The sequence below is a fragment of the Echinococcus granulosus genome (assembly GCF_000524195.1).
Source record: "Echinococcus granulosus chromosome Unknown EG_S00116, whole genome shotgun sequence".
Taxonomy (NCBI): Eukaryota; Metazoa; Platyhelminthes; class Cestoda; order Cyclophyllidea; family Taeniidae; genus Echinococcus; species Echinococcus granulosus.
Genome location: NW_020170496.1, coordinates 198,533 through 220,452, shown reverse-complemented (window position 1 = coordinate 220,452; position 21,920 = coordinate 198,533). Strand labels below are relative to the sequence as shown.

At 40.8% G+C, this 21,920-nt stretch overlaps 4 protein-coding genes across 4 annotated transcripts; 3 read left to right on the top strand and 1 right to left on the bottom strand. All coding sequences in view use genetic code 11, as the record gives it.

The window, feature by feature from the left end:
- Positions 1–1,094: 1,094 nt before the first annotated feature.
- EGR_08711 (hypothetical protein) lies at positions 1,095–2,585 on the top strand (the record flags this gene model as incomplete). The annotated part of the gene is made up of 2 exons (XM_024497960.1): positions 1,095–1,176; positions 2,353–2,585. The coding sequence occupies 2 exons, from the start codon at positions 1,095–1,097 to the stop codon at positions 2,583–2,585; spliced, it is 315 nt and encodes a 104-aa protein (XP_024347642.1).
- Positions 2,586–5,989: 3,404 nt separating this feature from the next.
- EGR_08710 (Cell division protein kinase) lies at positions 5,990–7,968 on the top strand (the record flags this gene model as incomplete). The annotated part of the gene is made up of 12 exons (XM_024497959.1): positions 5,990–6,067; positions 6,105–6,177; positions 6,213–6,423; positions 6,646–6,727; positions 6,768–6,888; positions 6,927–6,993; positions 7,065–7,124; positions 7,192–7,315; positions 7,386–7,435; positions 7,508–7,650; positions 7,724–7,872; positions 7,948–7,968. The coding sequence occupies 12 exons, from the start codon at positions 5,990–5,992 to the stop codon at positions 7,966–7,968; spliced, it is 1,179 nt and encodes a 392-aa protein (XP_024347641.1).
- Positions 7,969–8,459: 491 nt separating this feature from the next.
- EGR_08709 (60S ribosomal protein L27) lies at positions 8,460–8,959 on the bottom strand (the record flags this gene model as incomplete). The annotated part of the gene is made up of 3 exons (XM_024497958.1): positions 8,460–8,508; positions 8,546–8,911; positions 8,943–8,959. 3 exons carry the CDS (start codon positions 8,957–8,959, stop codon positions 8,460–8,462), a joined length of 432 nt encoding a protein of 143 aa, XP_024347640.1.
- A 4,667-nt stretch (positions 8,960–13,626) lies between these two features.
- On the top strand, positions 13,627–21,834 carry EGR_08708 (hypothetical protein; the record flags this gene model as incomplete). The annotated part of the gene is made up of 17 exons (XM_024497957.1): positions 13,627–13,726; positions 13,950–13,996; positions 14,043–14,112; positions 14,242–14,397; positions 14,500–14,613; positions 15,323–15,451; positions 15,501–15,614; positions 15,688–15,879; positions 16,287–16,344; positions 17,245–17,291; positions 17,335–17,417; positions 17,464–17,616; positions 17,660–17,911; positions 20,360–20,484; positions 21,240–21,316; positions 21,361–21,449; positions 21,652–21,834. 17 exons carry the CDS (start codon positions 13,627–13,629, stop codon positions 21,832–21,834), a joined length of 1,989 nt encoding a protein of 662 aa, XP_024347639.1.
- Between the last annotated feature and the right edge of the window lie 86 nt (positions 21,835–21,920).

Below are 21,920 nucleotides of genomic sequence, written 5' to 3'. Positions count from 1 at the left end.
TACTGCATCCCTTATCTAACTACTCGCGCCTTCAATTTTGGTGAATTTAAAGTGCAAAGCGATCGGTTTTTTCCTTTCAGTTAGATATTGACAATAATAGGAAAATTATGCATGAATTTAGGAGGGACGCTTACTATTCGGCTGTTTTTTAATCAGTGCAATAGGGGAATTACCTCAATCTTAGAGTCATGGCAATTTCTGCTTCAACTCCCATCACAAATTTCTGTAATTCACTTTCATTTTCGTAATGTTTTTCGTATTAAAGTAGTGGTTTCCAGGGCAGTAAATACATTTCATGTTATTCGATATCTTTCTCGCTACCGGCGTCACACATACGTGACATCCATTATTTATCTGTTTATGATAACCGCGAACGTGATTGAGGCAAAACAGTACCCGATAGAGGCCGTTCCTGGTCTGGGAGACAATATGATTCTCTTTAGTCTTCGAATATTACGATTTGAGGCTAAATAAGTCTTTTTGAATGCACAAAGCAGAGGAAATTTGAGCAAGGATTCTTTGTGCGATTTTATAATAAATGAAAAGGATGTTCCAATCATTCGACTTTAGAATACCTTTTCTTCCCATCCATCTATCTGTTACCGAATTTGAATTTAGACAAACTAGGCTAAAATTAAATCGCACTTGTTTTTTTTCTGCAAACAGGATACCTACGCCAACATTGTTCCCAAAACCCCAAGAGATATATTTCAGCTATCAGTTTCCCCCAACTACACTTCCAGGCTAACCTTGGCCTAACTCTCTGTGGAGTTAAAATTCGCATTCTACCCTGACAGGTCAAATCACAGGTTCAAATCGACTTGCGGCGTTTTAAACGTCAGGCATTGTGCAAACTAAAGTGTGTATACGTTGCCTTATGGCAAATATTTCCAAAGTGAATGGCGTTGGCCAATTTTTTAATCAAATTTTGCAAGGCCATATGTTTAGACTACCCTGTCAGGCATCAAAGTGACCCTCATGAAGCCGATAACAAATCAGACGTCGTTGTTTACCATTTATCTGGATTGTGGTAATGACCTCAATTATCAAATGGGTGCAACTGGTGTAGCGTTCATTACGCAATCTTTGGTAGCATGAGCTGCACAAGGGTGCATGCCGTTGGGCTCCTCTTGCTCACTTGCATTTTACATGCTATCGCATTGCCGTCGCGCTCAAGTAAGTCGACGTATTGCATTTCGCTAATTTTCCATGCCCTTTGCAGATGGCATCATAGGAAATCCCCATTTGGTGCGTACGGCCACAGTATAATAGGGTAGATCATTTCAAAACGTCTTAAAAGATTGGTGGGGTAAACCAGCTCCGATCGATAGAAAAATCAGTCCGGACGTGTCGGTTTCCATATTGCTCAAACTTGTGAGAATTTAGGCTAGTGTGGAAATTAATGAGCCAATTGCGAAACCCCAAGCTATCTACGGAGAGACATTAATATGGGTATTATCACAAGTTCCACACGTTTGATCATAAAATGTGTACTTCTTTTAAATTGTTGCTTTATGGACGTGAATTTGGTGTCATTTTTAATTTTGGTGAGCAATGAAAAGACCATAAATAATTAAACCTTAGGCAATTAAATAGCTAATTTTTCAAACTTTGTATTCGCACTGACTAACAGCATTGGTTTCAACAATAAAGGCAACATCCCTGGAAATGTTCAAAAGGCAGCAGTGTGTTTGCTTCCTGTATGTCAAATTCTTTTTTCTACGCTTATTAGAACATCCTGATTTTAAACCTGTTTCCTTATGTTTGAAAATGTTGTGCCGACCCTTTAGTTGCGCCATTTTATCAGTGCAGCATCGTAGCTGACAAGAATCGTGACAAATATTACCAACTATGATGGCTAAAAATCACTTGTATCCAGAAGCTGCTTATCGTACAAAGTAGTCCCCCCAAGTAGCTGTAAGGCCTTCAAAAATAAAAGTGGCTTCACCATAAGCATACAAGAAATTCGGGCGACTAGTAGGATAGGCATGGTGGGAGAAGAGCTCTGATCACCTTCTAAGGAAGTTGAAAGGATCTACATATTCTTATTCTACGATACTTGCATTGAAGAACATCTTCGGCGTTCCTTATGATCACAATTGCATTTAGTGATATTAATGCAACTCGTAGATTTATCTGCCACAAATTTCACAACAGAATTCCACTTACTTTGGTTGGTCGTGTTCTATAAAGAGCTATTCGTAGCAAAGTTCATCCAGTCAAGGATGCTAGGATACGTTCTTGAAATTCTTCCCCTCCTAGGATTAATTTTAATGCCATTGACACTTCATCCGGCCATGCTTAGCTTCAGTGGATTGTCCTAAACCCTCCTTTCTTTCGCTTATTACAAAGACGAGGATTGTCGGGGTCTGGACAAGACCTGCGGCGGTTGGAACCACGAACCCTGTTGTCCGGGACTGACGTGTAGAAAAGTTCGAGATGGCAACACCTATGGACGCTGCTCTTTCTCCCTCCTTGAGCTGCACTATCCCATCAGGACGGTGACTACGACGACGTTACCACCGTCTCTACGGAGCCATCCACGTAGACTAGTTGAAGCCACTTCTATACCGAAGCGACCTTAATCATTGAATGAATCTGACTAGTTATGCCACTTTAGAAGCATTGAACCTTATTTAACGAATTGTGGAAGAATCGGAATAGTAGTATGAGTGCTTAAGAAGCGAGTATCAAAAATGTAAAAATTGAACCTAAGATTTGTGCTGTGGGGAAACGAGTGGATATTGAATTCTGAGGAGGGAATATGGCTCCCGTCTAGGATCTAAATACCCTTAGATGTGCTTTTACCTTAATCACTGTGTAGGGTCATTAGAAGGTTATTTTTGGACTCTCCAAAGCTGTCTTTATAGAACCAAATATTGCGTTGAAATCACGAATGGCACTTTCCACTCAACAGATGAGGGTGTTTTGGTAGGAAAAGGATTATTCTTCAGTGAATGTCGGTTAATTTGCTCCTCAACTGGTCAGTTACCGCACACCATAGGTTAGGTTGTAATTTAAGAATGATGTAAGGTAATTATTTTCCTTTTAAGAAGAAGAAAAGTGTAATCTATTGAGGGAGGTGTTAAAAAATTGGAAGTTTTGAAGTTGTAAGATAAAGGCGAGTCAACTAGGGATGGTTGACAGGTATGTTGCTTCTATGTAGTCGTTCTTTGAAACCAGCAATTCTTTTGATGAGCTCTCCGTGCTTGACCCGATTCCATAGATTGAAGGCTATTAACTCAAGAACCTACATTAATTTAAGCAGCCTTAGTGACCTCTCCAGTGGTCATTAAAAGAGTTCACAAAAATGGCTGCTGTATTATGAAGAATTGTTCTGCAAATGTAAACGTTGATGTGTCTCCCCCAAAACCGATCCAGACCCAAAAATCCCAATTTAGTTGATAGGTGTAGTCGAGTAATCAAGTTTCATTAAATTGAGTCAAAGTAATGAAATAATTAACATCCCATTTCTGATCGCCATTCAGCGCCATTGTACTCAAAATTTAACCTAGATACTCTGGATTTAGTATGTGTCACAGAACGTCCCGGCTGCGACATAACATGGCTCCATGTTGTGACATCAAGGTGTTAAAAATGATGTGAGAGGCTCTATTACGACTCCCATTGAATTGGGACGGAATTTATCCTGCTAACAAATATCTTTAAGCTGCTTTCTCCCCGAAGTTTGTGCCTCGTCATTAGCTCAGGTTGGGTTATTGTGGCAAATAATACCATTTCTGGGATCTTCGACTATCGCCCGACGTGTAAATTGGGCAAATAGGGCTGAAAATAACACGTTTTTTGGCCCAACTAACCTTGGTTTTGGAAAAAAGAAGCCCTGTATATCTACTCATGTTAATCAAAATTTTAACGAGTTGCTAGGACTCCCCTTTTGAATTCGCCACCCTGCAAAGGTGACAGCTTTCGGCTGGCATGACCAATCTACCCTAAAAACTGAAATCGAGAGGTCAGTGGAGGCGATGATTCCTCTTAACGGCAGCAAAGTCATTTACTGGCTGGCATTATAAATAATGCGAGCCACAAAAAATCTCGTTGATTGTATACGTAAGTGAAAAAGAGAGGGAGATGAGAGCTGTGTGCAAACATAATGACCCTCACGTTCTGCATAGTTGTCACATTTTCGGTCACCGGAAGTATACATGGGTAGTGTAGTTTATTTAGACTTGGAAATGAATCACGACTAGGGTAGACGCCAGTCATGTGGTAAGTGTCATCTGATCCTAGTGAAATATTTACGTCTGTACAGTGCCGAGCGGGGTGTCGTGACCGCAAGTTTGCGTCAAAGGGTATGACTAATTATTATGGAAAGCCGTTTATCAATAGTCGATGTCGACGCCAAATGCTGATGATTTGTGGCCAAGATTTAATTTACTTCTGGATTTTGGATAAACAAGACAGTGGCATTTAAGTTTTTAGCATGGTAAACACTTAGAATGCCACTAAGCGGTTTATGCCTTCTGCGTGGCATAAAATAGGCCAAATGAAGGGAATTATTAAAACTAGCAATGTGTGATGTGCGCATTTGTATCGTTTAACTCTGTTTATGCCACCTGTCACTCTGCTACCTCTATCACCAATGTAAGAATCCGGTGGGCTTAATCTCCTGGTGACATGCCTTTTGTGTTTATGCCCTAATAATCGTATACCTATTTGGTTGTATTTATGAAAAGGGAGTAGAAAACAACTCCACCATTAACCGCTTTCAAGGCACTTGTTTCAGAAGACTGAAATACAATCATCTGTTTTGGCTGCACCTAGAATATAGAAAATACAAAACCTTGATTGCATTAAATTCATCCTTGGCGATACATGAAATTATGTTTGCATAGAATATGTATCCTCACATTAAAATATATGTAAACGGAATTTTAAAGCAGAGCCGTATTACAATCATGTGAACTGCTTGATTCACGTCAAGGTGTTCGTGAATAAAGTCCTACTAGTATTTATCAGTAATATGCGCAGCCCTAGTTTAAACAATGATTTTCGAAAAAAAACATAAATGGCGCAGTAGAAGGAATAGTGTACACTTAAACCGGGACTCGAAATATTTTGGTAAATTGTGAAAATGCCTACAGCTTGTGATATTCGTACGAGAAGCCGAATCACTTAAGCTTGTACAATGGTACGGTAGATCAACTTGTAGTCAACCATGTTAATAAAATAATATTGTTTAAAGACAAGAAGTGGTATGACTGATTTAATTTTTCAATTAGATTAATTAGGGTAGGAAAATATGGCATGTGTATAGCGCTTAACAGTTTTGATTTCCAGAATCCGCGGATTGTGCCCTCACTTCCTGGCACGGTCCTTCGGTCAGGGTCATAGCCTACAAGACATTCTGCAGTTCTACATTAAGCCCTTCTTAATTGTGCGAATAATGATATTCGGAATAGAACAGGATGCAGGCTAAGAAGGTGATATTTCAAAAGGAGCAATGCTTTTTACTTAAAACATGAAAAATGTTGGATGAGTGAATGAACTACAGAAAGAGCACAAATGGTTAAGTAAACACTTTTCAACGCATTGATTGCAAACTAAAACGTTGACAAACTATGTTTTTTTATCGCGGGTTTTCCATGAACCATAAAATCTAGTTTTACTTGTCTGATAAGCTGTTGTCAGTATTCTTACACAAAGTGCTCTTTGATTTTAAAATTTACCCTGGTATTCTGACAAAAGAATTTTTTGAGTGAAGGTAAGTAAAAGACTAACAAATATGGAGCAATGTATGGTCAACATTCAGGTCACAAATCATGAAAATATGGTCACGTAATATTATTGCCACACCCTAACAGCGGTAAGTAAAATAAAATTGCGGGTTTGATTTTTTGTAAATAAATAACAGAAAATGAGTTTTCAAGTGTCAGATAAAGGATAATAATTGAGGGGTAAATGATGGCGCTGCTGCGCCCAGTGTTGCTGTTCGTTTAAGTTATTAACAGTCGTCCTGTTGTTTTGAGTTATGGATGCAGGCATTGACGAACTCAAGCTCTTTGGTGTAAAGAAGCTAATCCCTTTCAGGATACCCACGCAGTTTAGAGTATTATGTTCTTATTTCCTTCTTTACTTGACTGTAGGAGGGCAGGTGTAGAAGTGTTTCTGATTTCGAGAAATTGAATCGGATTGGCGAGGGCACATATGGCATTGTCTGTAATGTTTAGGTGCATTTGTTACCTTTTCTCAAGATAGGGCACGTGATTCCGTTACTGGAGCCATAGTTGCGCTGAAGAAGGTTCGAATGGAGAATGAGAGAGATGGTATGACTTACAAATTTCTTTATTTATTCGCCACAGGGATCCCGATTAGCAGTCTCCGAGAAATAACCCTTTTATTGAGTATCAAACATCCAAACGTTGTCCAGCTGAAGGAGGTTGTTGTGGGGCGCAGTCTTGATAGGTAGCAGCCATTAATGCTTCTCTTAAAATCATCAGACATCTAACTTGAAGTGTGGTAGTTCACCTGTGTATTATTCCCTCTCTTCAAATCTATATATACGCTTAGTGCCCGTCTTTTGCTTTATTTGATAGATGTAATTCTTCAGCACTATTTCATGTGTAGCGTCAACTCGGATGCTCTTTCTAGTGGTTTTGTTTTCTTTTTTTTTTTTTTTCACTCCAGCATATTTCTTTCAATGGAGTACTGTGAACAAGACCTGGCGAGCCTCTTAGATAACATGCCAAACTCCTTTACAGAAGCACAGGTAGGAGTAATCAGTCAGGTTAATCTTCGATAATTTTCAGGTCAAAGGAATCATGCTGCAAGTGTTCAAAGGTCTGCGATACCTTCACGAGAACTTCATAATTCATCGTGATTTGAAAGTATCAAATCTGCTTATGACCGATAAAGGAATGGTGAAGATAGGTAACGTTTTTCCCCATTGATTATTGAATATCTTAAAGCTGACTTTGGACTTGCGCGTCCATCCAATTCGCAGCATCCGATGACACCTAAGGTAGTTACTTTGTGGTACGTTCCCTTCTTTATTCCATTTGCTCCCATGGTAAAGCTTCCAATGAAAATACGCATCGTGGCTGCAGGTACCGCGCGCCCGAGGTTTTGCTGGGTGATAAGATGCAGACCAAGGCAATTGATATATGGTGAGTGCTTGTTCACCTTATCTTTAGGGTTGGACCACCGCCTTCATTATCTGGTTCTCCTCTACAGGTCGGCGGGTTGCATTATGGGGGAATTGCTTCTCCACAAGCCCCTCTTACCCGGTAAGAACGAGGTGCACCAGTTGGAACTGATCATCGACTTACTGGGCACCCCAAATGAACGTATTTGGCCTGTAGGTCCATATTTTTGATGCCATAGATCTGTAAAATGGTAGCTTAATGTCGAACCTAATGATCTTCTAGGGGATGAGCTCGTTACCTCTGCTAAAGAAAATTACGCTGAAGACCCAGCAGTAAGTGAAAGTTAAAACTAGCTATATCGGTTTCAAAATGTCAGGTTTAATGTTTGATGCACCGGCTTTTAGATACAACAACCTTCGCCAGACCTTTCCTTGGCTCTCTGATGCCGGATTTAGGTTACTTAATTTCCTCTTCATGTACGATCCAATGAGGCGCGCTCGCGCCAGGGAGTGCTGTCAGAGCTCCTACTTTAGGGAACATCCTCTTCGTAAGTTGCTGAAGTCAACCCCTTCACAGTACTATGGGAACGTAATGCAGTTTGACCTCTCGCTGCTCTGTAGCTTGTGAACCAGAAATGATGCCCTCATTTCCGCAGCACCGCTTGAAGCGCAAAGCCTCACCCACTGATGCTGGGGCGAATGAGACATTCGCTCCCGTTCCAGCGCCCGAACCCACTTCCGGACTTTTCGATGCCGCATTTGACAGAATTGTTAGTTCCCTAGTTGTATCTGCTACCTCTGTAAAAGCAACGACTAATAATGAGCAATTTTGCAATCATTTTCAGGTGAAGAGCAGGCGTATGTGAGCTGCGAAAATGGATGCAACGGGCCTCGACAATGCGTTTTGTAAATAGATGGTTGTCCACACTCCAAATGTGAGACACCATGCAACCGTTTAGTAAACCCTTTTTAAGTAAACTTGGTCCCATTTCCCGTTTGGGGTATACAGTGCGAGTAGCAGCGAAGCCGGTTGGCATCAGGAGCACAGAAAGCGGCGCCAGAGGGGGCGTCACACACGGCAGTGCCCCAGCGTAGATTTGTCAGAGCAGATATAACAACGCCGCCGCAACCAAAGAGCCATAAGGCCACTATCCTATGATAATGGTACAAGAGAGGTTTACTCCGTTTCGGGACGTTAGCAACACTGCACCTCCACGAACAACTCTTAACATGCGCATGGGCGTCCGAACCAAACTCGGCTTAGGAGTTGTTAACTGATCCACGTCATTACTAAAGCAGAGTAGGCCTCCCATGGTAGCCGAACATTTTATTAGGTTTTTACACGTCCACAGGTAAACTAGAATCGTAGTTTACGGAAGAGCCAGGGGTTTTCGTTGGTGCGGTACCTGCGTAGAGGAATGGATTAAGACAAGTCAACCATACCTTTCTTGGAGCTTCATCTTAGCCTCCAGAAGAGCTGTTCTTTTCTTCGGTTTGTCAACTAGGCAGTTCTTATTGACAACACTTGTGTTGAATTGAATGTTAATAGTGTGCCTAGTCGGCATAATATGATTGTAGTTGATCAATTTTATGAATGGCTTTATCTTGGAGCGGCCCTCGATCCGCTTTTTACTCATTCTCCGCAGAATACGACGGGGATAACGGTCAATGCCGACAACGAGAGCATGGCCATACGGTTTCTGCGTTGAACCATCATCGTAATTTTTGATGATAATGGCTTTGCGACCAGCATATTTTCCGCTGAGGACAATAACAGCCATCCCCGGACGCATCAATCGCATATTTGACCTAAGATTTATAGCAAAACAAAAAGACTTACCTAACCTCACGCGACATAACGAGTCAAAACGGGCAGAAGTGTGGCAACTCAAACAAAAGATCTTAGAGAGCTAAATACTAAATTAATTCCACTTTAATATAATATAAAAATAAACTTTAGCAATAAAGTCAATGCATTTTGGCACTTTATTACTGAGGTCCATTACAATGGGCAGAAATATGTCCCGCTGCTTACGAAATTTCGCGAACACAGCCTTCTGATAAAATTAAACAACCCTCAAAAAGCAATATTTAATAAGTCCTTGGATAAGGCAGGTAGGCGTAGCGTGTTTTAGTGCACTGGCTTCTTTTTGTCGCCTCCCCAAATCACAAAATATATTAGTTTATGTAGCGTCCCGAGACTTCCCCTGAAGACGAAAAAAAAACATAACACTCAGGCAGAACATACATATTCGGCACATAGAAGGTATTTGCATTACTGGTATGGCGCGAAGGCCAGCACACCCAGGGTGGTGCGAAGGCCAATTCAAAAGTGGCTCTTACCAATGCCGAGAGACAAACAACCATAGTATTACGTCTAAATCTTATTTCAAAGAACAATGTATTTTATACTGCAACAACATTTTAAGCATTGGCCCAAGTAGTTACTGCCTAAAGTAGAGTTTATTCGCAATACCATCACCAATCCATAGAAGAAGTAGAGGCCACTGGCTTACCTGGGGGGGCCTGCCGCGGGGCGGAAGTACAATCTGCGGAGACTTAGGTTCCAACGTAGTCAGACACGGACCTCAACAAGATACCAAAGCATTGTAGCATTATGAGGACGATGTGTAATACATGTTTGTTTAATTAGAGATTTTAGTGGGCTTGCGGTTGATTTACGCCAACCGCATGACTCAGGAGACATTATTGGTTGCTAAAGCAGAACCTAACACCAGTTCCTTCTAAACTGTGGTATTGTATGAACTCTTACCAGTTATTTCAAACCAACAATTTGAAATAAGGGGCGGAAAAGGTGGATGGGTGCTGATAGGGCCTAAAATGTAAGCCGTAGAGCAGATGTGCAGTCTACACAGTCTCAAGGGGCACTGCATTTAAGAAAGGATAAATCACAGCGTTTCATACCAAATTAAGCAAATATTTACTAAGTATTCAAATTATGAACGCAGTGTTGCTGCAAGATTCCGTAATCTACGCAGGTGTGTCCACGTCAATTTAGGCTTTTTTGCAGAACTTTAGTATATTAACAAAATAGTTTTTGCGAAATTAGGAGGAATTTTTTTAAGATTTAGTTAGGAAATAATTGCAGCTCAAAGTGCTATTTCTCATGTCAAAAATGTTGTTGTGGAGATTTCTCACCTCAAATTTACACTTATTAAAGATGCTAAAAAAATTGGAAAATGTACCTCAAATGCAAATTTATTGTGCCTCTCCAAGTCTCCATAATTGTAGCGTCCCAAGACTTCCCTAAGAATAAAAGAGTACATAGTTTTTTGAGCAAAAGATATATATACATAGGCATGCAGAAGGTATTAGGGCTATTGGCATGACCCGAAGGCCAGCCCATCTGGAAAGGCACACTGGCCAAGACAGGCTAGCTCTTTGGCAAAACCGACGGCTGAACGAACGACTAGCGTATTACGTAGTGTTATAAAAAAGCAAAGTGGTGTGGTGAAGTATATTAATAACGTGTAGAAAACCTAAGACGAAACCACCATGGACGTAAATTTATACGGCAGAGCACAAGTACGCCTTACGGAGACTGGGTTTGCTACGTAGTTGAGTAGTCGGTGACAATAGCCTACATAAAACGTCCAGGCAGGAGCATTTTCCAGTCCTTGGTGCTATTTTGTAAACCACTGCAATTACTTTGAGGGTGACATTTGAAAATCTTGAAGGAACACACATAATACTGACTATAACGCACATTCATTATGTATCTACGTGTCGTTTTGTAGTCAGTTAAGGCGGTGCCGATTCTTTAGTTATCAAATCACGTAGCCGTCCAGCTATGCTTATCTTCGCCCAGACATTCCGTGTATGTGTTAATTAAGACTCCAGACATTGCAGTCCGCATTAAAAAAGTGATAGATGATACAGGTGCTTCCTTTTGGAAAGCTATTAGCGTAAATAATTGTTTCCCTTACCATTTACGGCAATATCATCCTTTTAAAAAGGAAAAAAGTTTTGGCTGACTTTTTCTGCCTTGAATATTTTTCAAATATGTAATAATGGAGAATACTAACTAAACTGCATGTTAGTAATGCATGTGTAATATGCCATTTTTATTTTAACTCTCTACCACTGTGCCATCGCGGGTAGGCTGGCCTCCGTGCCATGCCATTAGCCTTTAGCCCTTCTGCATATCAAAAGTATGTTCTATCTCAGTGTTATGTTTTTTGTGTCTTCAAGGGAGTCTCAAGGCTTTACATACGGTCGCACCTATTAATTTGCCTTATTATGAATCTGGCGTGATTTCGGGAAGCCGCATTGTTGGCGTCAACGAACAAGCTTGATCTACAAAACCACCATTCTGATTTCTGTGATTAAATTCAAAATTCGAGGTTAACAAACAATAGGTGACACAAATCAGAAGTGTGTAGCCCCCCTGAATTTTATTAAATGCTAAACTTTTTAAGCTTATTTTACTATTAGTGGTCGTTGTAAGACAACGTCATGAGGAGAGCAAATTCTGTGCACTTCTTCATCTAAATACGGCTTACAAATAGAGCAAAACTTCAAATGCAATAAAAGTGATGTGGCGTATTAATGACGTAGTGAATTAATGCTATCTCAAATGCAAAGAAATACAATTACAGGAGTTTCTACTGTGTGGGCGCTTATGAACAACGTATGCGTTGTGATGGTCAGCTCAGAAAATTGACAAACAGAAGCACTGGAGACATTGTACGGTAGAAGAATGGGACTGTGTTGATATTTTGTGTTTTGTTTAATAGAGCGGCACATTTGGTGCCCAGAGGTAGTACTACAGCATAAAATGCCGTTTTTGGGGAATGTTAGTAGGCTTCCAAGACTTCTCTGAAGGCGAAAGAAAGCATAATATTCAGGCAGAATACACATTGTAGTACGACGGTTGTTTATCTCTCGGTACTAGCGTGGAGCCACTTCTGACTTTTGACTTGGCTATTGTACCAAGCCGGGTATTTGAACTATGACATGGTCTGAAGGCCAGCCCACCTGGCGAGGTACAATGGCCAAGTCAAAAAAGGGCTCTTCACCAAAACCAAAAGTTAAACAACCACCATATTACATAGCCCCTCTCTTCTTTCGAGAGTTGTCTGCGGCACTCCCCTCGGTCAACCTCCTGCATCAGCTATCATAACATAGTCGGTGCTTTAAGAAACACCCACGAGCCGGCCGTGCCAGTCATCAAATTAGCATGCAACTGAGGAGATAGTTAACCGTATTGTCACTGATCCCTCTTGGCAATTTAATTGGATCTGGAGTTTCGTCCGGCTTAAGAACTCGATACAGAAATGGGGAATTGTGCTAACCATCATGTGTTTCCATAGATAAATATAGACACACTGGCCTAAAAGCAGATTTGTGTGAGGAAGAACGGGATTTAACACAGATCCGTGAGGAAAGGGTTTCGCGTCTGCTCCTCCTTGCCACATTGTCTCCACTTCCGAGCTGCCCAGGGTCTACTCAGCTAGTAAGGAAATGGAGGAGGTATCGCGAATTCACTTTATCAATAGCTTCATGAAGGTGCGGTATGGGAAGGCTGTAAACTAACTTCCAGACGGTTCAAGTCCAGTCTCTTTTCAGTTGTTAATAGATTTCCTAAAGAACGTGGAACTAGGAGAGATACTGAAGGTAGACGTCAATTTCAACCCTTTTATTTGAGGTCACCGCCATTCTCCCATCTGTAGCATACGTACTTCTCCCGCCCAGCTAAGGTTTATCGCACAGCAGTGAAAATCAGGACGGATGTCCTTTAGGATGGGGTTTGCTTTCCGCTGCTACCAATGTAGCGCCCCGTGGCTTCACTGAAGACGAATTAAGATATAGTACTCGGGTAGAATGTAAATATTCGAAATACAGAAGGTATTTTATCTACTGGCTCGGCCCGAAGGTTAGCCCACCCGGTGTGGTGCAAAAGCCAATTTAAAAGCGGCTCCTGGCAAATACCGAGGGATAAACAACCACCGTATTACAATATATTTTCTGCCCGAGTATTATGTCTTCTTTCGTCTTCAGGGAAGCCCCGGAATGTTGCAATATATTTGACATACAGAAGGTATTAGGGCCACTGGCCAGCCCACCCGATGGTCTATTTACCGGAACCGAGGGTTAAGCAAACAGGCAGCGTGTTACATACAACAGAGTAATTTATATGTATTCAAGCGCATACCAGTAATATATCAGCGGAAATATAAATCAACGAAATTTTAAGTTAATTAAAAAAACTGCATATACTTCGACACTGATCACTGCTTTTAAGCACTTTTAACTTTAAAATGGGTAATAAGTAAGGATTATGCATTTGCTTTAGTTGCTGCTGTATTAAATTTTTCCTTTTGCAATACTCTCTCTCCATAAAATAAATAATTAAGTAAAGGCTTGACACCAGAATACAATAATTTACACGGGCGCTTTTAATATTTATTCATTTTGATCATTTATGTTTTGCTGATTTATTTCCATTCATGTTAAATTGTTTTACTACTCTCATTTGCCTTCTAATTCTCATTCTGCCCTTTATGGATTTCTTGGGCGGGTTTTTTAGCGTTGGTTTATCCCTTGCTGGCATTGACATATTTCCAGATTTGTCCTTTTATAATCCTTTGGTATTACTGGTGCGTCGAGTCCTCTTTAATGTTTGCTAATGCTTAGTTTTACCAACTTTACTGTCTTCACCACATTAACGCTACATGTTTTACTACTTACATGGTTAACCTAATTTGTAATTTGCCATCAGAGAGCGCGTTTCCCAGTCGTAAATTCTTAAAATTCTTGTAAGAACTTTACTATGGAGTAGAAGCTACGACAATATCGATTTTTTTTGCTCATGACATTCTTTTAGGTTTAGAAATGTTCTTCAGTGGAGGGTTAGGCGCTGTTATAAAAAAGGTTGGTTATGATTGATGTCCAACATTGATAACCTCACCATTGTTAGTACACGGAAATGCAAGTTGAAGATTCTGATGGGGAAAAACTGGACTACTTTTCAGACGTGATACCTGTTGGTAGGTTAATAGTGTTATTTCCTCTCTGATTCGGAATTTGACTGTAATAAGAGAAAAGCATTTAGTTTAAGTACACTTTTATGCAGTAGCTGAGTCTAAAATTAATAAATCCAAATTATTCCTCTTAAGCATGCCCACGTTCAAAGACATTGGTTCCTCGAAATCCCTTCGGATGTGCTTCTGAAAGACATGCTGAAATCCGCCGTACATCCCTTTTAAAGAACCGTAAATGTGTCCTCCAGAACCGTATTAAAAGCTCAACGTTAGTCCCATCATCTAGCCGAGGTGAGTTTTGTTTCTGGCAGTTCTCTATGGTTTCTCTTAAGAAGAAAGTGTGGATGAAAAAACAATTTTTTCGTGTTTATTTTCCCGTCATTTTATATGTAGGATCTGGTGCTAACATCACATGTAGGCGGCGAATTATAGCTCCTATAGAGGAGCTCAAGTACGCTTTGGCACGCGGAACTACGGGGCCTTCTTTGCTCCGATCATCTGATCGAGGTGCGTTTTTGTCATTGTGATTCCGCTTCATATTACATGTTCGTAGTCAAAGTTGACCAGACGGTGCCACTTTTATCCTCCAATCCTGGGAGATCTCTTGAAATCGCGATCAAGTCGAAATGTCAATATTTCCGTTGTAGAACGTTGTTGCTTCCTAAATTATCTTCCACGTTTGCCACAGTATTAATACATACCATGTAAAAATACATTTGAACTACTTTTTATATTCTTTTTTCCATTGTCCTTCATCTGACATTTCATTTTGAAACCCGTCAAAGTGGCATTTTACTCCCGTAGCGTAATGAAATTCGGAAATAAAAAACTCTTAGTTGAAATACTTCGGGACCACATTACTTGTGGTTCTAGATTTCGTAGAACAATTAGTCTCTCATAGACGCTTTTAATGTAGTAGCCGAAATGTTGGGATTTTGAGACCGAATGAGCCATTAAGATTTGGGAGCCTCCATTCTTCCCTTATTTGTCGCGAACGTTCGTGTCGAATGAAGTTATGATCACTACTCATGACTTATACATTAATGACGTAGGTACCGACAAACTTCGTTAATTCCTTCTTATCTTGGAATGAGAATGCGGTGCACAGTGCTTGTCGAACTGAGATTTGGAAATACCCAGCTTTACGCAATATTGTAATATTCAAATCGCCTATTACGGGCTCTCAGTACAATTTCTGCTGATTGTTGTCTTGTAGGACGCGGTGCACATAAACGTCGCAGGTCGCTATCGTCAAACCTCCGGACTTTAATGCCCATAGAGGAGTTTGAACCCAAACTTCGGGTTCACATCAAACGAGCATCTTCATTCTCCCTACCCGATAGAGGTGGGTTTTCTCCATTTGTGGTTTTTAGTAACAATAATCATTTTTCTAGATCGTATGGGCTACGGAACCACTTCGTCGGAGCGCCAAACACCGTCCACAAGCGAAGAAATTGAGAACGCGTCTTGGGTTGCTATTAACAGACGACCCTCGAGTTTTCAACGACGTAATTGCGACTCGTGCTTTGTTTAGAGCGATGAGCTCTTATGGTTCTTCAATTTTGCTTTTTCCTACTTTAGACCGCGTGCTCGGTACTCCTAAATGGTTCAATCCATTAAGCACCTCCTCTACTGTGGATACATGTTGCGAACCACCTCTAAAGCGCCCTCTGTTGAGTCGATTTAATTTAAGCCGGATGGAGAGGCTTTCCAGTGGCCTTAAGGGTAGTATTTCATCAAAAGATCGTGTCTTATCCTGGATTCTTTCTCAACGTTCGTTTTAACGGTGTGCGCCCAGCAGCGCATTTTTTGTACCCCATGCTATCGTCTGTACAAATCTTTAATTTGATTCTTTATGCAGAGGTAATGCAGTACGTTGATTGTTTAACCCCGGTTTTGGTAAAAGGCCGCTTGGTGCCTTGGCCGTTGTACCTTCGCCGGGTGGGCCGGACCCTGGGTCATGCCAGTGGCCTCACTCCCTTCTGTATATCGGAAGTATATGTATACTGCTAGAGTGTTATGCCTTCTTTCGTCTTCGAAGAAGTTTGGGGGTGCCGTGATTGTCTACGTCTCGTTGGTGGGTGGGGCGTCGGCCTCCGTCGGGGTGGGCGTTTCAGTATTACGCATAGTTTTCCTTCCTTTTATGAGGATGGCTCTCGACTTGCGTGAGGCTCCATAAGCCGTATACGGCTCATCGGGCGGCCCCGTCCTCTGTCGACTTCCGCGGACAGGCATAAGGTGACGACTTATAGTGGGTGTCGTGTATGTTAGTTTCAAGTAGCCTTGAAAAATACGGGGCTCGGGTAGATAAATCAACAATGCTGGGATTTTTGATTTAAGCAATTAACATGCTTTTACGAATGATTTTAGTTTGTTTAAGTTTACCTCCATAGGGAATAAAACGAGCAATTTTTTAAACCGAGGTATTCAGGAATAATTATTTGCTTAATCTTGGGGGAGTATTTCCATTTCTAAAATACAACCTATGTGCCCAGTTTTTTCAAAAGAGCCAGTTAAGTACAAATTTGTTAGAAATTTGATTCGCATCTTCTACTTATCGGTGACCCATATTATACTTAGGAGGAAGTACAACTGTAGATAAGTTGCAAATGAATAGCAAAAAAATTGTCAAATAATGTTAGCTATAAAAATGGGTCTAACTTAAAAACCACCTAGAAATAGCTAAATGATGAAAGCACATCTTGGGCCTCGTGATGGGTATGCAGAGACACAGCGCTTACTGATAATTTTTAACCAATTTTTCTACTAACAGTATTTAGATTACTATAACCTTTTGTTTTTACACTTCATCTAGGTAATAAAACCAAATTTTTTGGTCCAAGAACCGACCTTAACCGTGAAATATCGAGTCAGAGACCATGATAATAACTGCTAAATATAGTGAACGATAGGCCATATCGACAACGAAATAGTGTGGAGTTGGTTTTAATGCGTTTCTATGCAAAATTAGCATTTCTGTTACGCAAATATGTCAAAGAGCAAGTTTTTATGACAAGTAAATGCAGAAAGTTTTTCTCTGCTTATATGGGTGATTTTTTGATTAAAAAACAAAAAAGCGAAACCTAATTTAATGTGAAATCTTAAAGTGATCTAACCGAATTGCTTTACACATTTTAGAAAAGATCGATCAAGCATGCTTAGCTTCGATTTCAGCACTGATATAAGTAAGTTTAGCGGCTAACCATCACATCGGTTTATGGGGTTTAGCACCTTCGACAATCAATCAAGCAACCTTCAGTGAGTCGCTCCGTGCCATTGCAGAAGATGGCACCGACGTAGGCTTTTACGAGGTAAGATTAAATTACAACCACTGCTCTTCTTCTGCCATCATTTCAGTGTTCTGTCAATGCCGACACCAACGACAAATCCGTCCTGGTTAACACTCGAAGTGAATACAGTATCGCCGATACCGAGTACTGCACAATCCTCACATCAAAGTTAGATAGCCAGTTGAACCTTCTCAACGAAACCAATGAATATACACGAAAGGTAAGTGAATGAACGGACGTAGGCAACACCAATTGCATTGCAGACCAAGGACCAGGTGATCAAGCGCATCATCCGGACACATCGTGAGTTGGACAACCTAATTGTGGAGATAGAGGAGTGGGTAAACACCGAATCAACCAAATCTACTCGTCGTCAATCGCTAAGCGAGTTGGGTTGGTATCTGGCCAATGGCGCTGTCCTGGTAGTTGAGCGGATTTATGCCATCACCAGTGCAGAGACCAAATTCACAGTGAATACGTTGGATACTGATGGAGTGGTGTGCAACCTAGTTTGTGTAAGTGATTTTCAAGAAAAATCAGGAAATGTAATGCTTAGCCGCAAGTACCCTAGTATAACCACTGTTGACTTAGCTGATTAATTTTACTGAATCTCTAAAAATGAAATGGCTGCTATCTATTATAATGTTTGATTTTATTTATCACATGCGCTGCTGTGTACCAGTTTAAGCTGGCGTCACCTTTGTTGCGATCTATTTATCCCCTGTGATTACAAGAAATTCTGGCTGCAAGAGGTGGCAGAACCACGGCTGGTGTTTCCCCAACGCCACATGTGTTGATTCCACAAATGGATCAGCTTTTGTGGCGAAATTAAAAAGACAAGCCTCTAAGAGACGACTTCTCCTTTGATGCTTATGCGACGAAGGGTTGCCTTAAAATTCACGTAAGAAACACAACAAAGCAATGCAAGGCAATCCTACAGCCTCACGGGAGCAAATTATTTCAAATGTTCTTGATGGCCGTACTTTAAAGTACCACTTCCATCTGTGATCAAAACGACTACACTACCTCCATTTACCAAACTATTACAAATGCTTTAGTTTTACTGAAGGCTCTTCCATTACTTAGCCAAATTTTGCCAACCAAAACCCTCCGCATGTCTTTGTGTATGATGAAGAACGCCTGAGAGTGAAAAATGTTCTTGATATTCGACGGTGCCCTCACAACTTAAAATCAGCACAACACAGAGCGACTTTTTGTGATTCCTCGGAATCATTCCCTACTTCACAGAGCCTAAAAACAAGGGGAGAAATTCGGAGGGAATAACTCTTATGAGGCTTATTTGTTAAATTTTATGCTACTGATTGATTGAAATGACTGCCTTATCAAACCTCGTTTCCGGCGCTTTATGCGTGATTTGAGAAGCATCCATCATGATTGTCTTTTGTCATTCATTTAACCTAATTTCAAGTCTTCTCTGATTTGGTTCCTCCAGTGCAATAAGATTTTTAGAAGGAATTGGGATATATTTGTGCACTTTGTCAAGAATTTTGTTGGCTGCTCTTCCGAGCTAGTTAACCGCTATTGTCGGGACTTAAATTACAGCATAATGCAGATAATCACTAACCGCAAAGCGCATCTGACCTTGTATTAATGTTTCACTGCACAAATAAGAACTTAACTCAAATGTGGTTCCTGTGGCAACCGCGCTGACGCACATTGGAGAACCATCTTAGTTTTCTTTTAATATGGCGTGCTAATAGGTTTGCTAATGTTCAATAATATTAGTGTCGTCTCTCTGGTACGGTATATTTATGGCGTGTTACTTAACCTCTAATTTGGAAGCAAGAGAGGAATGAGAACCCTCCTCGACCAGGAGAGATTAGTCACTTACGGAAGTACACATCACTTGTCTTTAATAAGTACAGCGTTTTACATTGTACAATAACTTTTGCCGTGCTGTTGGCTACTTCATTTAAGCAGCGTCCACTTTCCTGCATAAGTTATACGCTATCAGTTCAACTTCATCTTTAGCGAATGAAACTAGTTTCTGTAGCAATGTCAGGGTGACCAGTGAGTAGCACCGTATCAGGTAGCTAAAAGCTGACGGCGACTTTGCCTAGAGCTCGCTATCTTCACTTCCTCATGTCCGGTTCAAGAATAAGCTGTGTATTTTTGACTGCTGAACGGCTGACTGATGGACTGACCTGTGAAGAAAAATCGCTATTGTGTTTGAAATGAACACATCGCTTGGTCATTCACAAACGACTTGCAATCCAACCGCCCATCTCGCATCTCTAAGGCGAGCAAAGCCTCATCACTATACAAGTACGCATTGAATATGCGTGTATGTATGTGTGGTAAACCGCAGACGGGCTTGCTTACTATAAGTTGTTTACCCGTTGAGGAGCAGAAGAAAATAGTAACTACAATCTGTCTACATGATTTAGCTTAAAGGTACGAAAGTGAGTCAATCACACGGAAGAAGGTTTTCATCTTCATATACAGCAAAAAATTGTTCATGAGAATACCACAAACCGCTCTTCGGAATAGGTGGAAGGGAGGCTGCCTCGTTCGCATCCGCCATGTCGCCCTAGTATTTTGAACAATGATGTTGGTCGCCTTATTTTCTGTATTTGACAATCACGTGACCAAATAGCAAATAGATGGCAGGATGGTGGAAAAAATGTGAGTTTTGTGCAGGGCTGGCTAGAGCAAGACTTGTCCCCGCTGTTAGAGATGTAATATTTTGCAAAAGTTGAATTTGCAGCAATTAGGTACCTCATTGCGGAAAATGTGTAGCTTAAGAATTGCAGTAGTGGCTAGGTCAGTAGGTGAAGTATTTGAAGGGCCCTTCCGCAGTTGATTTTTATTACAAAGAGCCACGTGAGTTTATTTGTTTATCCTCAATGTAAAAAAAGGGATGTCAGCGGCGCATTTGAGTAGCACAAAGCTAGTTACAGAGAGAAAAGAAGGGGAAATCTGCCTTTTTTTCACCTTTATAGGAGCATTTGTGTGAACGGAATGTCTCCTACGACAACAAAAATGTGTCGGAATTGGCCATGAAACAAACAATTGTCTCACCAACGGGAAGTAGTTTCACTACGCACAAATATTTCACCGTTCATGGGTGAGTTGGTTCCCAAATCCTCATCGTCAATAGGCCACTTGGATAAAGAAGAATGCCTTTGTCTTCCACCAGCTTTATCCCGTTTTGGATGAGGGTTATATAACCTACTACTTCATGTCATCCCTTTGCTTGATTAGCACATTTGCCACCAGCGTCACATATACGTGACACTTGTTGTACCAGTGTCATATACAGGTTGATTTGGTCTAAGGTTAATTACACGGCCCTTTAAAGTTTGTGAACAACATGTCTTATGGCCTGTATTGGTCGGCTTTCTTCCGAGGACCTGGTAGGGAGGGTGTACAAGGTTCTGAATGCAATCTTATTAATTAAGTAGGATAGGAAATCTTCCTCCGCACTTACTTCAAATAACTTAGTGGATATAAGCAGAAGCAGTTTTTTGAAGAAAAAAAAGAAACATAATTTAAAGCGGATAAATTAAATAATAATAGTAATTCATTTCTCGTTGACACCTTAATGCAATGCTGTGATTAAAGACACTTTCAACTAGTCCATAGCTTGCATTAGAATTATGCCAATTTTTTCGTTTGATATGGCATTCAAAGTCTGAGAAAGAAAACTGCATTATCTCTTATCGCTTTTAATTTCATCTGTTTGACCTTTGAGCCCTTAAAAAGTCTGATGACTCACACAGGAATTACCTTCACTTGAAAGAAGGTTCATTCGCGGCGTAAAAATTATGAGCATAAAATTTCTTTTAGTCACACGCAAACCGGTATTTCTTTTTTGTTTAGACAACTGTTGTCTTTGGTGCAAGTGGGCTTGCCTATCGTATTCAAGACAGTGGATCTTCCATCGCTAGTCACGAAAAGTTAGTAGAGTGGGGATTGCAATCAAGCGTTGCATTTTTTCTAGCCCAGTACCTACCACCTCCAAACATCACGGACAATGATTTCCACTGGAGGGACAACTACATGCTCTATTCCAGGTTCCATGAACGCAAAGTGAGCTAACACCTTGACTACGTGATGGTAGAGATAAGAATCACATCAGCGCTTTAAGTTGACAGACAACTCGTCATTAACAGTGTTTATATTTATCATCTCAAAGTGGTTTTGGTGAGAGGAAGCGGCTCCTTTGTTCTGATAAGCTTCACCACGCTGTGTACAAGGTGATTTAAATTTTCCATTGCTTACGAATTTGCAGGAGGAACTAAAGAGTCAGTACCACCTCTACCTCTACAATCATCCGGAATTTGTTGATATGGTGAAGGACTTTCTACAAAGCATTCTTATGGAGAAGCCCGAGGACACACTAAATTTTGCTGCAGACTTCTTCACCACCTTTTCGAAGAGACAACTCCTTCCACCACGGCTCAAACGAACGTGAGATGGAACGAGAACAAAAGAGTTTCAATCAGACAAGTGACAGTAGACAAAATACGAGCCTTTGGTAGAGCTTTATACTCCTAAATT